Raw genomic sequence first — 20,239 nt, 5'->3', positions numbered from 1 at the left:
AAGGGAAGGAGGAGGAGGAGGGGAAGGAGGAGGAGGAAGGGGAAGGAGGAGGAAGAGAAGGAGGAGGAGGAGAAGGAAGAGGAGGAGAAGGAGGAGGAGGAGGAGGAGAGGAAAAGTTAGGCCGGGAGGCACAGCTTGTATTTCCAGATCCTAGCTATGTAGGAGGCTGAGTCAAGACGGTTGCTGGTTCAAGGCATGCTTGGCTACAGAGGATACTTGGCCAGCCTGGGAAATTTACTGAAAAACTTCTCAAAATAAAAAGTCTTAAAAAAACAACAAAAACCCTTCTCATCAAAAAAAAAAAAAAAAAAAAAAAAGGCTTTGGACATAGCTCAATAGTAATAGTAGGCCTAGCATGTATCCCATGTTCATGCCCCAGTACCATAAAAAAATGTATTTCCTGTTCATGCCCCAAATAATATCAAGCTCTCCTCTCTTAAGAAGGCTTTTGACTCTTTATCTTGTTTGGATGTCTGCCCCCCTGTGTTCATTGGTATTATTTTGATTTTTTTGAGAGGGAATCTCATGTAGCCCAGGCTGGTCTTGAACTCACACTTAGGTAGCCAAGGTTAGCCTTGACCTTCTGGTCCTCTTGAACCTGGGACTATAGATGTGCAACATCGCACCTGTTTTATACAGTGCTGAGGCTCAAACTCCAGATGCCATGCGGGCTAGCGATCGCTGTATTAACTGGGCTCGTCTCCAGATCAGCTGTGCTGAGGTTTAAGCATCGTGAGGCCCCTCGGCTGTAAAGAGTGATCACCAGGGAATACTGGAAAGATGAGAGAGCTCTTCATGCTCACTTACGTTGGTACTATGCATCCCTGTACTAGTTGTGAGGAGAGAGTTGAGCTGTCTAAGGTGCACTGGCAAGAGGAACAGGGGCTCAGTCAACCCTGCCCACACAAGGAGAGTGAAAGCAGCCTGTGAGGAGGAAGGGGAGAGTGGGGAATGAGCAACTCAGGGAACCACAATCTACCAGTGAGTTTCAAGGAGGAAGGAAGTGCTGGTGTGAGCATGAGCGAGCTGCAAAGAAGCTGAAGACCCGACATTGGGCAGGGACTACTGGGCTTTCCCATTAGAAATACTCTCATTCAGCCAGGTTGTGGTGGTCCATGCCTTTAATCCCAGCACTCAAAAGGCAGAGAGGCAGGAGGATCTCCTTGGGTTCAAGGCCAGCCAGGGCTGCTGATCAAGTTCCAGGACAACCAGGGTTACACAAAGAGACCCTGCCTTGAAAAACAACAAGAAACAAAACAAAACAAAACAACAACAAGAGAAGGACTCTCTGATGTTTTAGGTGGAAGGAAAAGTAGATTGCATGTGGCTGGGAGTGAACACATGGGGTCTTGCTGTTCATGTTTTCATTGTTGGCACTAACCTCCGCACCTCGCTAGGCAAGTGCTCTGTCTCTCAGCTACCCTCTCATCACCTGAAGTGTGGGGTAGGAGGGTCTGAGAATGCATTATTAGTTCCATTGTTCAGGAACAAACAGACAGAGGTCCAGTGATGGCTTAATAAGGTGGAAGTCTTTCCCCAGGTGAGTGTCCACTCCCTAAGGTCTAGTCATTGATGCTTACCTGAGTCCTTATTAAATACTTTAATATTTGTGCGTACACACAATAGAATACATGCGTACGATATAGTATCATGCTTAATATTAAAAGTTTGGGCCCATGCTTTTAAGGTAGCAGTGGCTAGACGGAAGCCAAGCTTCAGCCGTTCCAAAGCTGCAGAAAATATTATCTGGTGTTTCAAGCAGCATCTGTGTGAGCAGAGACAGCATTCATTATCATCTGAGCGCAGGCTGACAGGGACGCTCCATGCATTCTTTGAGGAACAACCAGAAGCTTCCGAAAGTATTTTGTCAAGAAGAGGAGTCAAGGCTGGTGTGGTACTGCATGCCTTTGACCCCAGCACTCAGAAGGCAGAGGCAGGTGGACTGCTGTGAGTTGGGAGGCCAGCCTGGTCTACTTAGTGAGTTTCAGGCTAGCCAGAACTGCACAGTGAGGCCCCTCTTGTGACTTTGGACCCCAGCCTCCCTGGAACTCTTCAGTTCCGCAGTAAATGTTGCCTAGACATGTGGGCCTCACGTCCACACAACCTCTCACTTCCTATAGAGCTCTCTTGGACTCCTTACTCACAGAATCCACCCGATTCTTCTGTTTTACAGAAAGGAAACCGAGTAGAAATAAGTGACTCACACCGAATTGCCCTGTGAGGAGATGGCACGGCCCGTGCCTTTTGCTCTCTTTGGTGACTTCAAAGCCTGTTTGTGTAGCCTTAACAACACTACAGACTAGCTAAGGGATGACGAATCAAAGCAGACCAACGCTCTCCTGTCCTCTTTAAAGGCTCTGAAATTCTATCAGTCAGTGATGCAGGCCTGTAATTCTAGACACTTGGGAGGCTGGGACAGGAGGATTGAGAGTTTAAATCTAGGGCTGGCAAGATGGCTCAATGGGTAAAGGCACTTGCTGACAAACCTGACCCTGAGTACAATCCCTGGAATCCAAATGGTGTATGGAGTCTGTACCAGGGTGCATGTGGGCACACACACCTTCTCTCTCTCTCCTCTCCTCTCTTTCTTTCCCCTTTCATTCCCTCTCTCTCCTCTCTTTCTCCCTCTCTCTCCTCTCCCTCTCCCCCCTCACACACACATATACACACATAGTCTCACACATTCTCTCTCTCTCTCTCTCTCTCTCTCTCTCTCACACACACACACACACACACACACACACACACACACACACACACACACACAGAGACATTCAAATAAATAATTAAAAAAAAAAAGAACAATGGCAAAACCCCTCAGTCTAGCCTCAAATGATACTATCATTTTCTGGTCAGCTTTGTTACTGAGTCAACTGGCTGTGTCTGCTGCATGGCTAAGCTGTTTCCTCAGCTCTCTCATCTCCATGAAGACTTCCAGCCAGGGGTTCTCAGCTGTATGCTTCCTTCCCTCCTGTGCTTCCAGTCCATCTGGGCCTCTGAAAGACACAGCCAAGACCCTTCTCCTTACCTAGACCTGCTGGGTGGCCAGACAGGACAGCCATCCCCTGTCTTGATACCTACATCTGTGTAGTTCAAGAAGGGGCCAGGCTTGGAGGCTGAGACCCAGGTTCCCAGCTCAAGCTGTCTTTCTAGCTCTGCGGCCTTAGTTTTACCAGTGTCCTCATGGCGTTCCTTGCTGTGAAAAGGGAGGACAGTAAGAGCTATGTTGTAAAGATGTTGCAAGGACCCAGTGAAATGCTAAATGAGGCCCTGTGTTAGGTTAATTGTCTGTTTCCACCATCTTGAAGAATCTTCATGGTGTTCGAAGGAAGATACCTGGATTTTCATTTTTGCCCTGGGCCTCAGCAAATTACACATCTGGTTTAACCTGTATGGCCACAGGCAAATCTATATTTAACCTCTCTGGGTGCCACAGTCTGTAATGAACTGAATTGAATTGTTAGGGAAGAAACTGTGGGGTCAATCTGCAGGCCTTCCTTTACTTCACAGCAATAACATCTGACAAGAAGTTTAAGGGAGACGCGAGTCCTCCCCAACTAAGCAACCTTCCTCAGGCTTCCTGCACATCCCGCTTTTCTGGTTCCCTGTCCCGGGCTGGGCTGCTCTCTGGCTGTGCTCTCCCTCCCGGCAGCACATTCAAACTAAAGGGTTCATCTTCCTCATACCTTCCCTTACTGGTAATGGCAACTCCATCCTCCCTTTGTGCAGACCCAAACTCTTCTCTTTGGCTTTTCTGACCCACATCCGATTTGTAAATTAACCCAGAGCACCTGCATTCTTTCTTTCTTTCTTTTTTTTTTTTTAATATAGGGTGACCTTGGGTTTCTTTTCTTTTTCTTTTTTTTAAAACATGTTTATGGACATTTTATTTTATTAAGATTTATTTATTTATTATATGTAAGTACACTGTAGCTGTCTTCAGACACTCCAGAAGAGGGAATCAGATTTCGTTACGGATGGTTGTGAGCCACCATGTGGTTGCTGGGATTTGAACTCAGGACCTTCGGAAGAGCAGTCGGAGCTCTCTTAACCACTGAGTCATCTCTCCAGCCCCAGCGTTAGTTATTTCTGACCACCACTTCTTCAACACGGTTGAAGCCCACCCTGTGGTCGCCTCTCATGTTCATCCTTATGATCTTCTGACTGGTCTCCCTGCTTCACCACCTCCTCAGCCCACCCAGTGGCCACATCCATCCTTTAAAGACAGGAGTCAAATTGCCTTAGTCCTCTGCTCAGACCATCCGTGGCTGTCTATCTCACTAGGTCCCCTCTGAGCCCCCACCTCTTATCCCTCCCTCTCCTCAGGTTCTCCAGGCCCTCTGTGCTGTCAGCATCCTGGCCCTTCTCCTTCCATTTTGTTAGCTGCCCAAGTCAAGCCCCACCCTCCCACATCACTTAAAGATAGCAGCCACCATTGGCCCCCTTTATTCTTAGCTTATAATTATAATTCCTGGCTATTATTGTCTTTGGATGCACCTCCACCACGCCCACCCCCTGGCTCTCTGAATCTTTGTATCCCCCCCCCCCATCTCTTTGTCTCTCTCCCTCTCTCTCTCTGCCCCCCCCCCCAGGGTTTCTCTGTGTAATAGACATAGCTGGCTGTCCTGGAACTCCTGTGTACCATTACACACTGCTTCTGTCCCTCTTTTATTTTTTATTTCCTTTTTTTGTTTTTGTTTTTTTTGGGGGTTTTTTTGGTTTGTTTTTTGAGACAGGGTTTCTCTAATCAGCCTTGGCTGTCCTTGAACTCACAGAGGTCCTCCTGCTACTGCCTGAGTGCTGGGATTAAAAGCAAGCACCATCCTCTTTTTTAAAACTGTAAGCTAAGGTGGGTAGTGGTGGTGCACACTTTTTAATCCCAGCACTTGGGAGGCAGAGGCAATCGGATCTATGAATTCCAGGCCAGCCTGGTCTACAGAGTGAGTTTCAGAACAGACAGGGCTACACAGAGAAACCTTGTCTCTAAAAACAAACAAACAAAAGCCCAATTTACAAACTACATAACGTCAGGGACTTCCTTTTTTTAGTTTTTTTGTTTGTTTGTTTGTTTTGGTTTTTGTTTGTTTTTTGAAACAGGGTTTCTCTGTGTAGCCCTAGCTGTCCTGGAACTTACTCTGTAGACCAGGCTGGCCTCGAACTCAGAAATCTGCCTGCCTCTGCCTCCCAAGTGTTGGGATTAAAGGCATGCGCCACCACTGCTGGCCTTACACTCTTCACCTTCCTACCTCAGCTTGCTGAGAGCTGCCCATTGATGAATGATGATAAAAAGCATTCTAGAACAGCTGGTGGCACTGTAACTCACAGCAGCGGAATATCTCACCCGAGGAAGCTGTCTGCACACACAGTACCGAGGGCACTGGTGGAGATGACTGGGACCAAACCTCCTTTAAGATCATGCTATGGGGACAGACAGGTGACTTGGGATTGGTAATTGCCCATCCTGCCAAGAGCTTGTAGCCGAGAGAGAGGGTTTATATACATTTGCACATATCTCTAGAATAAGGCACCCTTGTTATAAAGACCTGGCCTTGTGGGTACGATGCTTGCTTGGCCTCTCCTCTCCCACTCTGTTATAGAGTTAGATACAGAAGGGCTGTACGCTAGGGCTTGCAGAAGAACAGAATAGCTATTTCTGTCCCAAATTCCCGCTCTTGGCACTTATCACATCAGAGACACCTTGCCTGACTTCCAATCTAGGTCTCTCCAAAGTGTCTCCACTGCTCCCTCCACCCTCAGTTGGTTGTCAACTTGAGACCCCACCCTCCAGAGTCTCTCCTCACACCTCTTCTAGATACAGGGATCGTGGGGCAGTCACAGAGATGGCCTTGGGGAGTTGTCTTGGAGCACAAAGGATCTATGTTCTATGTCCTTCCAATAAAGATGTGTCCTTGGGCTGGCAATTTGGCTCAGTTGGTAGAGTACTCAGCTAGCATTCATGAAGTCTTGGGTTCCATCTTCAGCACCAGATAATCTGGGTAATATAATTTCAGTACTTCTGGCATTAGAGGGGGAGACAGAAGGGTCAGACATTCCAAACTCAAATCCAGTTGCATACTGGGTTCAAGGCCAACCTGGAATACATGGATCCATGATTTTAAAAAACAATGTACTCTGTCCCTTTTAAGTATGAAGACCTCAGAGACTATATTGGCCACCTCTGTGGCCTGACAATTTTGCTCAGAAGGTAGATAGCACAGGGTGGACATCCTGTCCAGTCTGCTCCATCCCTGAACAGGTGTCAAGAACTCAGAAGGAAATCTGATTAAGAAGTAGTTTTGCCATCCTCGGAAGGCATTCTCACAAGGATTCTATAACACTGTTTTATTGAACTATCACCCAACTATTAAAAATTACATTATTCTAGGGCCAGATATGGTGACACACAACTTTAATCTCAGCAGGCAGAAGCAGGTGGAATTCTGTGAGTTCAAGGCTAGCCTGGTCAACATAGTGCTATCCAGGACAGCCAGAGCTATAGAGAGATACCCTGTCTCAACAAACAAACAAACAAACAAACAAACAAACAAACGAATAAAAACCAAAACAAAACAAAAGAACACAATACCAGGAAAAAACCCCAAACAACAACAAAACAAAACCCAGAAATCAAAGAGCTTACAACATTTAAAATGCTGGTCTAGATTATAAAACATAATTTTCAAAAACATCTAAGAGGTGGATTAGAAACTCATTCTTCCCCATGAGGTCCCGCTGACTAGCTCCCCTGGGAGTTACCTGAACTTTCCGTGGTTTACTTGCAAGATGGAGAGGTAAGTAACAGAAGGAGGTGTAAATCTTGCTTGTTTGTTACAAGGGTAACCCGTTAGTGGTGGGCACTCAGGTGTCTGCTGTGTCATTGTCAATCCTTTTCAGAATGATTCAAAGCTTATTTCTCAGCTAGCATGGTGACACACATCCCCCAATCCTAGCACGCAGGAAGCTGGGGCAGGAGGATGGTGAGTTGAGGTCGGCCTGGGCGGTGTGAGGCGATCCTGTCCAAAGCAAACAAGAATAAGGAAGGAAAGTAGAGTTTGGCAGATCAAGTTATAGTTTAAACTACGAAATGCATGTGTGCCACCACACTCTGCTAATTACAGCCGTTCTTTCTTTCTTTTTTAATATCTAATTATTTTTTTATTAGATGTTTTCTTCATTTACATTTCAAATGCTAGCCCCTTTCCTAGTTTCCTCTCTGAAAATCCCCTATATCCTCCCTCCCCCCAATTACAGCCTTTCTATGTGTTTTCTTATATACACATATAACATAGAGAAGGTATATAGTACATGTGTGCATAAAGAGAGAGAAGGTGCCTGGAGAGATAGAGGGAAGAGATGGAGAAGTTTTCATGTAGCCCAGGCTGGCCCCTAACTATTTCTTCTTCTTCTTCTTCTTCTTCTTCTTTGTCGAGACAGGGTTTCTCTCTATAGCCCTGGCTGTCCTGGAACTCACTTTGTAGACCAGGTTGGCCTGGAACTCAGAAATCTGCCTGCCTCTGCCTCCTGAGTGCTGGGATTAAAGGCGTGCGTCACCACACCCGGCCCCTAACTTCTTATACAGCCGAGGATAGCCTTGAACTTCTGACCCCTCTGCCTGTACCTGCCAAGTGCCAGAATAGCAGTGTGTGTCACTGTGCTGCACCCATATCCTTATTAATAATAAAGCAGCTAACATTTATTGATCTTCAGTATGTTGGATACCAAAGGTACCATTGATCAATGTACTGGGCATATGGAAGATGTCTTGTATGGCTGAGTAGATGTGACTGTCCCTGGGAATCCACAAAGCCAACGCTACTGTCTCCATGTTCCAGGTCTGAGCTGGCTCCTGGCTAACTTGAACTAGGGTGGCTCTGGAACTCAAACTTTTTCCCTCTCAGTCTGTCTCCAGAACACAATGGGCCCCATGTCTCCTGACCTTGGCCTCCATGTTCCCTCCTTGGCTGAGCCATGGTCCCCTGTGCCTATTGTCTTCAGTCCACCTATCTGATGGCGATAGAGCAGTTCCTTCGATTTCAACTTCATTTCTGGAACATAATGCCAGGTCTTTTCCCTCAGAGAGGCTCTTCCCCACCCGGTCCACCCCTGGGTTTGTTAATAGTGAGCTTCACTATTTATTCTGACTGGTGAGCAGTGGAGATTAGCTTTGTTAGCCTAGTTAGGGTTATGTGTCTACTGTCTACTCTAGGGTCATAACAAAAACAAGGCTTGCTGATAATTTGCAAGCAACAGCTTATGGTGAAAAAAGCCACACCTAGGAAGATTAATCAATAGCCTACCTAGGAAGAGTAATCAATAGCTAACTCTATAAGCTTCCCTTTCATAAGAAGTGTATGAAACAGGCAAGAGTGACTGTTCGCTCATTTTGCAAATAGAGGCACAGGAAAGGGATGTGGGTTGCGCCGGGCCACTGAGTTGGTCAGAGCCCAAACCCTGGGATCTTCCTATACATGGCCACCTCCATTCATGAAAAAAGCCATCCTGGCCACAGCCTGGGATGGCACAGCCACTTGGTGTCCTGAAAAGGAACCCAGGCATATGCTAGCACACAGACCTACATGGCTGCCGAGTGGGAGGTTGCACACGCTAGACTGTGTCATGGGGGGTTCCCTGTATAAACAGTGAGCTCGCAGCTTCACAGGGCCAATGCCAGCCATTTCCCCCTCACACCTGTGCAGTGTGATAAAGAAAGTGGAATTTGCCCACAGCTGTGGTCTAACCAGATAAAACTTTTAGGCGGGAAGTGACAAGCAAACTTGAATGTGTGTGTCTGTGGCTTTCTTTTCTTCTTCTTCTTTTGAAGTGTTGGTCTTGATATTTTCAAAAAGCTTTTAGGCTGCTTGTGAAGTCAGAGCAAATACCAAGAAGGCATTGTGGCAAGATGGACACGGGGAAGGGCCGACCTCGTCTGAAGCTCCCCCAGATGCCTGAACCTCATCCACAGAAGTCCTATGCTCCAGGTAAGGAGTGGGGGCTGCTGGGGAGATTTACTTTTTTAGTCGTTTGGGTCCTGGTCAGACGAAAGGGGCAACGGGCTGCATCCATGGGAAGATGGGCCTGACGCACTGAGCTGCATTTGGATGCTAAGAACGCAACAGTCTAGAGAAACACAAGGGGCAATAAAGAAATTGTTAGTAAGAAATTCTCTGAAATGGGAAACAGTTGAGACACCCAGGGATGAGCAGCTGTGGCAAGAGGGGTCCTGCTCCTCCCGGCCTGAGGCACTGGGAAGGATGTGGCAACAGGTATCTCCACTAGGGTCTGACATGGCCAAATGCTTACTCTTCTGGCTTCTAATTTACCTTAAGGTCTCTTCTAAAGTAACATTTCTCAAAATGCTATGTGGAACCCTGGGCTCTGAACTATCCTAGGGCACAGTTTGAAAACTTTTAGCTTCTAGTGAACCTATAGACTCTTTCTTGGAATAAAAAAGCTTAAATACACAGGATCACAAAGGTCATCGTTGTATTAAGATAGTTATCGACACTGTTAAAAATTGTGATATAGCAATATATGTGTTTATTTAAAGATGTGTTAAGTCATGTCATACATAGTACCAAATCCAAAGAATCAGTACCTGCAAGCGATCACACGGAAGCTACATGCAAGAATTGCAGTGTCGTGTAGGAAAAAATTTCCTGTCATTTCTTTGAGTGATAAAGTGACACACTGCTAAAACCACTTTTTACTCACATCTGTACTTTGAAGAAAATATAAACTTAATTAGAGGTTGGTAAAAATATAATTTTTATCCATCAAAAATCCCTGAGCTGGGAATATAGCTCGGTAGCATAATGCTTGCCCTAGTATGTGTGAGGGCCTGGGTGAAATTCCCAGCACTCTCAGAGAAAGAAGGAAGGAAGGAAGGAAGGAGGGAAGGAAGGAGGGAGGGAAGGAAAGAAGGAAGAAGGAGGGAGGGAGGGAGAGAGAGAGAGAGAGGAGAGAGAGAGAGAGAGAGAGAGAGAGAGAGAGAGAGGAGAGAAGAGAAAGAAAGGGAACTGTTGCCCTAAGAGTAAGAGTCCTGGTCCCAGGGCACTCCCTTCCTCTCCAGCCTCCCAAAACATTTTAAACACAATCCTAAGGGCAGAATCTAATAGTAAAAACATAAAAAGGGCTGGAGAAATGGTTCAGTGGTTAAGAGCACTGACAGCTCTTCCAGAGGTCCTGAGTTCAATTCCCAGCAACCACATGGTGCCTCACAACCATCTGTAATGGGATCTGATGCTCTCTTTTGGTGTGTCTGAAGACAGCTACAGTGTACTCATATAAATAAAAATAAAAGCATAACTAGAGCAAGGTGGGATGCCTCTAATCCCAGCATCTAGAGTATTAGGTTAAGGAATTCAAGATCAGGGATGCACCAGAGGAAGACCCTGTCTACCATTCCTCCCTCCAAAAGAATAAAACCAGTTATGTAAATATGCTTATTTTAGTTGGATATTATTAATATTAATTGGCCTTTTAAGACAGAGTTTCTCCGAGTAGCCCTGGCTGGCCTGGAACTCACTCTGTAGACCAGACTAGCCTTGAACTCAGAGATCCTCCTGCCTCTGCCTCCTGAGTGCTGGGATTAAAGTGTACTCCATCATGCTCAGCTGAGTTGATATTATTGCAGTTTGACATATAAGGAAAACCAACCCGTGGTGATGTTCTGTGTGCTTCCCGCGAGTGGGCTGAGCGGCCAGAGAATACGTCACCTAGTTTAAGCACCATGTAACAGGAAAATTACAGTGTTGAAGGCTGTGTCAAGGAACTATTTTTGACCTAATGTTGGGTTAATAAAAGATAAAGTCTTGGCATGCTATCATCACTACACTGTGTAATATGAGGCCTGGTTGAGACAGTGAATGCAGTAGACAGGTCATTATACCAAAGATCATAGAATATGGCCTGGTTAAAAAGTTACTCATGGGGCTGGTGAGATGACTCAGCAGTTAAGAGCATGACTGCTCTTTCAGAGGGACTGAGTTCAAATCCCAGCAACCACATGGTGGCTCACAACCATCCAAAATGAGATATGATGCCCTCTTCTGGTGTGTCTGAAGACAGCTACAGTGTACTTACGTATAATAATAAATAAATCTTTGGGCTGGAGTGAGCGAGACCTGAGCAAGCATAGGTCCTGAGTTCAATTCCCAGCAACCACATGATAGCTCACAACCATATGTATAACTACAGTGTGCTCACATACATAAAGAAATAAATCTTAAAAAAATTGCTCATACAAATATAAATTTATTTTTAAAAAGTCAGTAGGTTGATAGCACATTGCTGTACAAATCTGTGTAGGTCTTGAAGTTTTTCACACTCAAATACTCAAAATGCCTGCTCAGCAGGGCCGTGGTGACGCACACCTTTAATCCTAGCACTTGGGAGGCAGAAGCAGGTGGATCTTTGAGTTTGAGGCCAGCCTGGATTATGGAGCAAGTTCCAGGACAGCCAGGGCTACACAAAGCAGCCCTATCTCAAAAACAAAAACAGACACCCAAAAATTAAAGAAAAAAAAGTCTGCCCTCCCTGGGTGTATTGCTGCAGGTCTTTAATCCTAGCACTTTTAGCACAGAGACAGGTAGATCTCTGAGTCTGAGATCAGTCTACGCAAGTTCCAGACCCAGGCTACATACTGAGACTCTTATTTCAAAAACAAAAAACAAAAACAAAAATCTCTTCCACATATTATTATTATTATTATTATTATTATTATTTTGAAGGTGTAAGGATAGTGAAAACATAATCTTTGAACTAAAAAACCCAGGATAGGGTTTCTAAAATTCTATAGGTAGCTGGTGAGATGGCTCTGTAGGTAGTTAGGAGCACTGGCTGCTCTTCCAGAGGACCTGGGTTCAATTCCCAACAACCCACATGGCAGCTCCTAACTGTCTCTAACTCCAGATCTAGGGTATCTGATGTCCTCTTCTGGCCTCCTTAGGCACCAGACATTCATGTGGTGCAACAGACACACATGCAGGCAAAAACACCTACCATGTGAAATAATTTGATTTAAAAATAAATAAATAGTAACTAACTAAACAAGTTTCTGTGGTGAGATACTTGCCTAGGCCCACCACGGGTCACCGTTACACGCTTTTCTTTTCATCCGCAGACATCATTGGATCTTGGAGTCTGAGAAACAGAGAACAACTGAGGAAGAGAAAAGCTGAGGCCCAGGGGAGGCAGACGTCACAATGGCTCCTTGGGTAGGTTTCTTACCTGAGTGGGGGTGAGTGTGGGCGTGGCTCCTCAGTGGCGAGTGTGGACATGGCACTTGGTGTTGTGCCTGTGGGTTTTTTTTTGTGTGTGTTTGCTTCTAATGCAGAATCCAGTGGGTTGACTCTCTTGCCTAAGGTCTCAGCGGTAGAGCCATGAGGAAGAGAAGTTTTCTCTGCTTTCTTTCTCTGTGTCTCCATCAGTCCCTGCGGCAGGCTCTAGCTGAAAGGCTGCCTGCCTGGTATATTCAGGGTAGCTTCTGCTACCCCTTATTGGGTTTGCCAGTGTTTAAAAGGTATGTAAAGCCTGATTTGGTGGTGCTTACCAGCACGCAAGAGAGTGGTGTTGGAATGTTTCATGTTTGACAGGGCTTAGCGAGAATGCATCCTGAAACACAAAGACTGACTCTTCTGCCTTCTCTTGGGACCCTTTTCCTCCTTCTGAGTTGCCTCGTCCAGCCTTGATATGACGATGGATGTCTAGTCCTGTTGTAACTTGTTATGTCTTCTTGGGTTGATAACCTTGGGAGCCCTGCTCAATTCTGAAGGGAAACAGAGGAGAAGTGGATCTGGGGAAGAGGGGAGGTGGGGAGCAGGGAGGGGAAACTGTGCTCTGGATGTGAGATATGAGAGAATAAATTTTAAAATAATAAATAAAAAATAATAATAATAAAGAGAGGATATGAGGCATGATGGCTCACACCTAAAATCACAGAACTTGAGAGGCAAAGGCGGGAGGATTGCTGTGAACTCCAGGCCAGGCAGGTTGGACTACAGAGTAAAACTCAATGGAGCTGGAGAGAGAGCTTAATAGTTAAAAAAATGTATACACTGCTTTTGCCAAGGACACAAATAATAAGGGCGGGAGAGATGGCTCAGCGGATAAAAGCACTGCCTGCTCTTCCAAAGGTCCTGAGTTCAAATCCTAGTAACCACATGGTGGCTCACAACCATCTGTACTGAGATCAGATGCCCTCTTCTGGTGTGTCTGAAGACAGCTACAGTGTACTTAGATATAATAATGAATAATTTTTTTTAAAAAGTTTTTAAAAAAGTAATAATAATAAATCTTCGTAAAATAAATCAGTAAGATGGCTCGCCGGGTAAAGGAACTTACACTAAGCCTGGCTCCTCACTAGGACCCACACGGTGTGAGTACAGAGCCAACGGTAGGAAGATGTGCTCTGACCTTCACCCATGCACAGTGTAATTTTTTTCTCTGCAATTAATGATGATGATGATAATCAAGGCCAGAGAGATGGTTCAGTGGTTAAGAGTATGTCTACACATACAAACAAAATGTTCATACACATAAAAGAAACTTTAAAGTATAAAGATAAAAAAATATCTGCGTGACCTAAAGTTTCATCCATGCTCCTTTGTGACTCGGGCAAGCTATTCAACCTCTCCATTTCTTATATGTGTTATAGGTAAAATAAATGATATTTTCCAATTTGCTGAATTGACTATAAGAATTACATACAACTTAGGTGAATTACTGGCACAGTATAAGTTAGAACTATGGCATATATATATATATATATATATATATATATATATATATATATACCATCTCTAGTCCTTCTATGTCTCTGACACTATTGTGATTTACTTCTGGCTATGAGGGGATGCTATTATCTCCATTTTGCATAGGACAAAATTGAGGTGCACTAAGATGTTCGGTAACATGCCCAAGGTCAAGATCTAGGAAGTTGGGGACATCAGGCTGGTCATTTTTGCTTATTGGCAAGGCTCCCCCATCCCTCCAAGTTTAATGTGCGTGCATGGATGCTTTGTCTGTGTGTGTATGTACCTGTGCCATGTGGGTACTGGGAGCACTGCTCCTGACTGGTGACCCATCTCTCAGCCCCTGTTTCAGGAATTTATCTAGTAAGCTCTTTCTCCGGCTCCATGGGGCTTTACTCTGTAGCCCACTGTGCCTGGCCTGGAGTTCACAGCAATCCTCCTGCCTTTGCCTCTCAAGTTCTGTGATTTTAGGTGTGGGCCGTCATGCCTCATACCCTCTCTTTTTTAAGCTGGCACTTGGCAGACAGTAAGAATTTTATAACATATAGTGCACCCTGCTAGGTGGCCCAGGAGATAAGGGTGCCTACCCACAAACCTATATCCTGAGTTTGAGTCTTAGAACCCACATGGCAGAAGGAGAGCCAGCTCCTGAAAGCTATCCTCTAGCACACACACACATGTGGTACATTGCACTTCCCCCACCAATAAAATAAATAAATGTAAGGGGAAGAATCATCATTTGACAAAGTTGGGTGGTTAGCATTTGGGAGGGAAGGCAGAGGATTGCCAAGTTTGAGGCCACCCTGGGTTACATAGAAAGAACTTGTCTCAAAAGCAAAGCAAGCAAGCAAGCAAGCAAGCAAGCAAGCAAGCAAGCAAGCAAGCAAAGATTTTATAATTGTCTTGTTACCTTGGAATAATAGTTCAAAAGGCTGAGGTGCCAAGCTGGGCATGGTGGTGCACATCTTTAAAATCCCAGCACTCGTGGAGGCAGAGGAAGGCCAATCTCTGAGTTTGAAGCTAGCCTGGATTACAGAGTGTTCCAGGACAGCCAGAGCCCTGTTTTGAAAAAACAAACAAACAAACAAACAAACAAACAAACAAACAAACGCTGAGATGCCATGACATGACCTTTAAGGTCCCTGCACCTTTATTTGGTTTTATTTTGTAAAGATAGGGCCTCAGAGCCAGGTGTAGAGACACACAACTTTAGTCCCAGCACTTGGGAGCAGAGATAGACAGGTATCCGTGAGTTTGACCCCAGTCTGGTCCACATAGTAATTCTCAGGCCAGCTAAGGCTATCTAGTAAAACACAGTTGCAAAAAGGGAACAAGTGAAAAAGGTAGAGTCTCACACTGTAGCCCAGGCTGACCTAGAACTCAAGGCAGTCCTTTCCCTCAGTTTGTAGAGTAATGTGCTCGCAGGTATATGTCACCACAGCCACAGCCCGGGACTCCTGGGGGAGTACTGTCTATTCAGAGAGGGTATTTCTATCCACACTCAGGGCTTTTGAGGGATTCTCTGTGTAGCCCTTATTGTCCTGGAACTTGCTCTGTAGACCAGACTGGCCTCAAACTTAAGAGATCCACCTGCCTCTGCCTCCCGAGTGCTTAGATTAAAGGTTTATGCCAACACCACCACCATGCGTTTTAAAAGTTAATATTTTAAATTACATTTTACTTACTTAGTATGTGAGTGTGTGGGAGCATGCAAGCATGCAGAAGTCAGAGGACGACTTGTGGGAGTCAGTTCTCTCCCTGACACCGTGTGGATCCTGGGAGTGAATTCAGGTCAACAGGCTTGGCAGTGGGTGCTGAGCCATCTCCTCAGCCCTAATTAAAAATCTTAATTAGCTTGCCAACCAGTGGATTTCCATGGGCTTTTCCATACACCTTTCATTTGGGTTAACACATTCCATCCCTTTTATAAACACATGTGTATGTGTGTGTGTAAGAGTCAGCAAGAAGACAGTGTGATCATCAGGGACACCATCCACCTCCTTTGAGACAGGGTCTCTCATTGGCCTGAGTTCATCAGTTAAGTTCAACTAGCTGGCTAGGAAGGCTTAGGGTTCTCTGCCTCCCCAGCTCTGAGATTACAAACTCATGGCACCACATACTCCGTAGTTTTACATGGGTGCTGAAGATAGCTAGACCTCAATCAAGCCCATTACCATGGAACTATCTCCCCAAGGGTCCTCCCTCCTGCCTCCCTCTCTTTCTCTTTCTCTCTCCTTCCTCCCTCTCTCATTCCATTGCATTGCGTGCATGTACACACACACACCACAGCTCATACATCACACACACACACACACACACACACACACAAGTACACTTTATCTTTAAAACCATAAACTCCTTAAGGAACACTTTCCTAACATGGAACACTTAGGATTATTCATTTTGCAAACATGAAAACTGATGTCTGGGGAGAGGAGTAAGTGCTTGTTTAAGGTCATATAACAAGGCCACAAGGACAGAGGTAGATACTGGAAGCATTCATTTGAATCCTGTAGGCTTTGTTGCTGACATTAATTCTGGTCTCTCCGCAGAGAACAGAAAAAACGCAAGTGTCAGAGAACAGGAAAAGGAAATAAAAGAGGCCGAAAGAGACAAGGGAACGTGGAGCAAAAGGCAGAGCCTTGGTCACAAACAGAAAGGGAAAGGGTGCAAGAGGTATTGGTGTCTGCGGAGGAAGAAACCGAGCACCCTGGGAACTCTGCAACTGAAGCCCTCCCCTTGGTCCCACCCCCCACAAAAGCTGTGCCTGCAGATCCGTGTTCTGAAGTACACCAAGAAAGCATTCAGTGTCAAGAAAGAGCAATACAGAACCATTCTCAAACACACCTCTCTCCTACCACATGCCACGGGATAGCAGTACTTCAACATTCTCCTAAAATGTGCCAAGATATGGCCGAACCTGAGGCATTCTCTCCTAACATGTGCCAGGAGACAGCTGTGCCCCAAACCTATTCTCCCAAAGCACTTGAAGAAATGGCTGCAGCCGAGGCACTCTCTCCTAAAATGTGCCAGGAAACAACTGTGTCCCCAAGCCATTCTTCCAAAGTGCCCCAAGATATGGCTGGACCTGAGGCTCTGTCTCCTGACGTGTGCCAGGAACCAACTGTGCCTCAAGAACATTCTTTGAAAATGTGCCAAGATGTGGCCAGACCTGAAGTCCTCTCTCCTAAAACACATCAAGAGATGGCTGTTCCAAAAGCCTCTCCCTGCATAACACCTGGAGATGCTGCTGGCCTGGAAGGATGCTCCCCAGAAGCCCTCCCCCAATCAGATGTCGCTGAAGGCTGTCCACTTGACACAACCCCCATGTCAGTCACACCAGAGCAAACCACTTTCGACCCAGATCTGGGAATGGCTGTGACTGAAGGCTTCTTTTCTGAAGCCAGAGAATGCACTGTTTCTGAAGGCATTTCTACAAAGACACACCAAGAAGCAGTTGAACCTGAATCCATTTCTCATGAGACTTATAAAGAATTCACTGTGCCTATAGTTTCTTCTCAGAAAACAATCCAAGAATCACCTGAGCCTGAAGAATATTCACCTGAAACATGTCAACCAATACCTGGGCCTGAGAACTATTCACTGGAAACCTGCCATGAAATGTCGGGGCCTGAAGACCTCTCTATCAAGACCTGTCAGGACCGGGATGAGCCTAAACACAGCCTTCCAGAAGGAGCCCAGAAAGTAGGTGGGGCCCAAGGGCAGGACCCCGATGCACAGGACAGTGAGAACGCTGGTGCTTTCTCTCAAGGTAGGGGATTTGTACAGCAACAACTCCCTCAGAATTTGTGATTTAGACAGTAGCCAGTTATTTCAATGGGATCTATGAATATCACTGGATCTTTTCAAGTAAAATGTATTTTCAGGCAACCAACACTCTATTGGCACGCTTCCAAAATATTTAAGTAACTGAAAATTCTAGTTACCTATTTTGAGAAACTACACTAAGAGAAACAAACCTGGAATAGGGTTAATTATGTGCAAAAAAAAAAAAAAGTTCTTTTTGTTTTTTTTTTTTTTTGAGCTAGAACTCACGATGTAGCTGTGCTGGTTGGTTTTCATGCTCAAAACGAAATTCTGGTCCTTTGGAAGAGTAGCAAGTGCTCTTAAGTACACAGTCATTTCTCCAGCCATACACACACACACACACACACACATACACACACACACCTCTTTTAAAACACAGAATCCTGAGCTGGGGGTTGTGGCACACACTTTTAATTCTAGCACTGAAGAGGCAGACACAGAGGAAGGCAGATCTCTGAGTTCCAGGTCAGCCTCCATAGTGAGTTCCAACAGCCAGGGCTACATAATGAGACTGTCTCAAAAACCAAACCAAACAAGCAAACCAAAAGCACCTGGGGCTGGAGGAGAGCAGCCTCAGTGGTTAAGCGCACTCACCAGTTCCCAGGACTCACATGGTGGCTTACAACTGCCTGTAATTCCAGTTCTAGGGGATTTAATGCCCTTCTCGGCATCGCAGGGTCTCGCACACACCAGGTACACATAAATGAACACAGGCACACAAGTACACATAATTATACATCTTCAAAACAGAGCACCTACTGCTCTTTAAAAAAAAAGAACCTCAAGATTATAAAATATTTCTATGACACACCATTTTAATATTTAAGTATCTAATCCAACGGAAATGCTCCTGCACGGTCTGCGGCATGGCCTCCCCTTCCCAAGTGAGTGATTGACAGTGCCAATGTTGTTTACTGAATCTATTATTTTGTATTTTGTTAGATTTTACAGAAATGGAGGAAGAAAACAAAGCAGATCAAGACCCGGAAGCTCCAGCAAGCCCACAGGGTCCTCAAGAGACCTGCCCAGAAAATGGCATCTACAGCTCTGCTCTATTTTAACAGTGCTCAGTGATGGAGCTGCAGTCCAGCTCAATACAGCATACATATCTCTTGTGGTTTCACTGAAATACTGCAGCAATCACTAAAATTTGCATTGCTATTTTAACTTATGCTTTTTTTTTCCATTTGTAGCTCTTATCTGAAAGAGAGAACTAACATTTTTAAGGCTTTAACACATAGACATAGTGTGTGTGTGTGTGTGTGTGTGTGTGTGTGTACCCATGTGAGCACCTGAGGGTGTGTATTTGTATATGGGGGAAGACAGAACAGGGGAAAGGTTTAGTAGCTGATTTTCCCCTATAAGAAGAAACATATATTTGGTAATTCTGAGAAGAAGATAGCAATTCAACATGAACACTTAGTGATTTTGAAAGCATACAGTTTCTTGTAAGTCTTGTCAACTATTGATGTAACAACATCAGAATTTTATTCGAGCTTTACACATCTCTGAGTTAATTGAACAATTCTTATTCTAAAAGTTATTGCAAATTATTTTGGAATTGATAATTGTCGCTTATTTCTGTGTGAACCTGGACCTTCTATTTCTATTTTTTAAACTGTGTTTGTAAAAAAATGTACATTAAATCATTACTATGGTCTTAGTGGTGTTACCAAGATAGCATCTTAGTTTATGCTGGGATGGTAAAACACCTAAGTGCTACCACATCTTTGCTCAGTAGGTTCACTTATGGATTTATTGATTTATTGAATGTATGTGAGGACACTGTAGCTAAACAGATTGTTAGCTACATGTGGTTGTTAGCCTTCATGTGGTTGTTGGGAATTGAATTTTTAGGACCTCTGCTCACTCTGATCCGCCCCGGTTGGCCCCACTCGCTCTGGCCCAAAGATTTACTTATTATTATACTTAAGTACACTATAGCTGTCTTCAGCCAGTGAGCCACCATTTGGTTGCTGGGATTTGAACTCAGGACCTTTGGAAGAGCAGTCAGTGCACTTACCCACTAAACCACTTCACCAGCCACCGCTCACTGGGGTTTAATTTGGTCTCATGGAGGAACAAAACAGAAAACAAATAATTCCAAAACAAAGTGCCAAGTGCAACAGGCTACGCTCTGGCTCTTGGGTGTTTTCCTTTCTATGAGAGTGGCTCTCTTTCTCTTAAACCTCTTGCTTAAAATATATGTTAATTATTATTAATAACCTTCCCCCTCCCCCAGGAAACGGTGTCGGCACCGTGTGAATAGCACACGCAATAGGAGGGGTGCTTTTCTATCCTGGAGGGCTGGAGAGGAGCTGCACAGAAGTCCCAGAGCAGTACAGTTCAAGGTCAAGAGACCTGCATGCCAACTGTGTCAATGTCTGGTCCATATGGGAAAGCTGATTTACATGCTAAAAGTCTATTATAAGGCAGCTAATTTGTTATCGATGTGTAGAGACCCACTTGGACCAGGAGTTTATAGGAGGTTATGGATCTGGGATGGGTGCTAGGAACCAAACCTGCAAACCTGGGTCCCCTCTGAGAGCAGTGTATCTCTGTCCCTGTCCCTGTCCTCCTCCCCAACCCCCTAATCTGGAACCAGCCATGTAGATTATGTTGGCTTCAAATTCAGAGATCTGCCCACCTTTGCATCCTGA

The 20,239-nt window shown here is 45.1% G+C and overlaps 1 protein-coding gene across 1 annotated transcript in view; it reads left to right on the top strand.

The window, feature by feature from the left end:
- Window positions 1–19,242, top strand: part of Hemgn (hemogen) — a 20,210-nt gene extending 968 nt beyond the window's left edge. The window contains exons 2-5 of the mRNA XM_021160624.1: window positions 8,847–8,978; window positions 12,122–12,215; window positions 16,304–17,523; window positions 18,522–19,242. Coding sequence (XP_021016283.1) covers window positions 8,900–8,978; window positions 12,122–12,215; window positions 16,304–17,523; window positions 18,522–18,640 — 1,512 coding nt within the window. The 5' untranslated portion in view covers window positions 8,847–8,899 and the 3' untranslated portion in view covers window positions 18,641–19,242. The remainder of the gene's footprint in view (window positions 1–8,846; window positions 8,979–12,121; window positions 12,216–16,303; window positions 17,524–18,521) is intronic.
- The last annotated feature ends 997 nt before the right edge of the window (window positions 19,243–20,239 follow it).

This window comes from Mus caroli, chromosome 4 (genome assembly GCF_900094665.2).
Source record: "Mus caroli chromosome 4, CAROLI_EIJ_v1.1, whole genome shotgun sequence".
In the NCBI taxonomy this organism is placed as follows: domain Eukaryota; kingdom Metazoa; phylum Chordata; class Mammalia; order Rodentia; family Muridae; genus Mus; species Mus caroli.
Note: the sequence above shows the minus strand (reverse complement) of the source record. Positions and strands in the feature narration are given on the sequence as shown.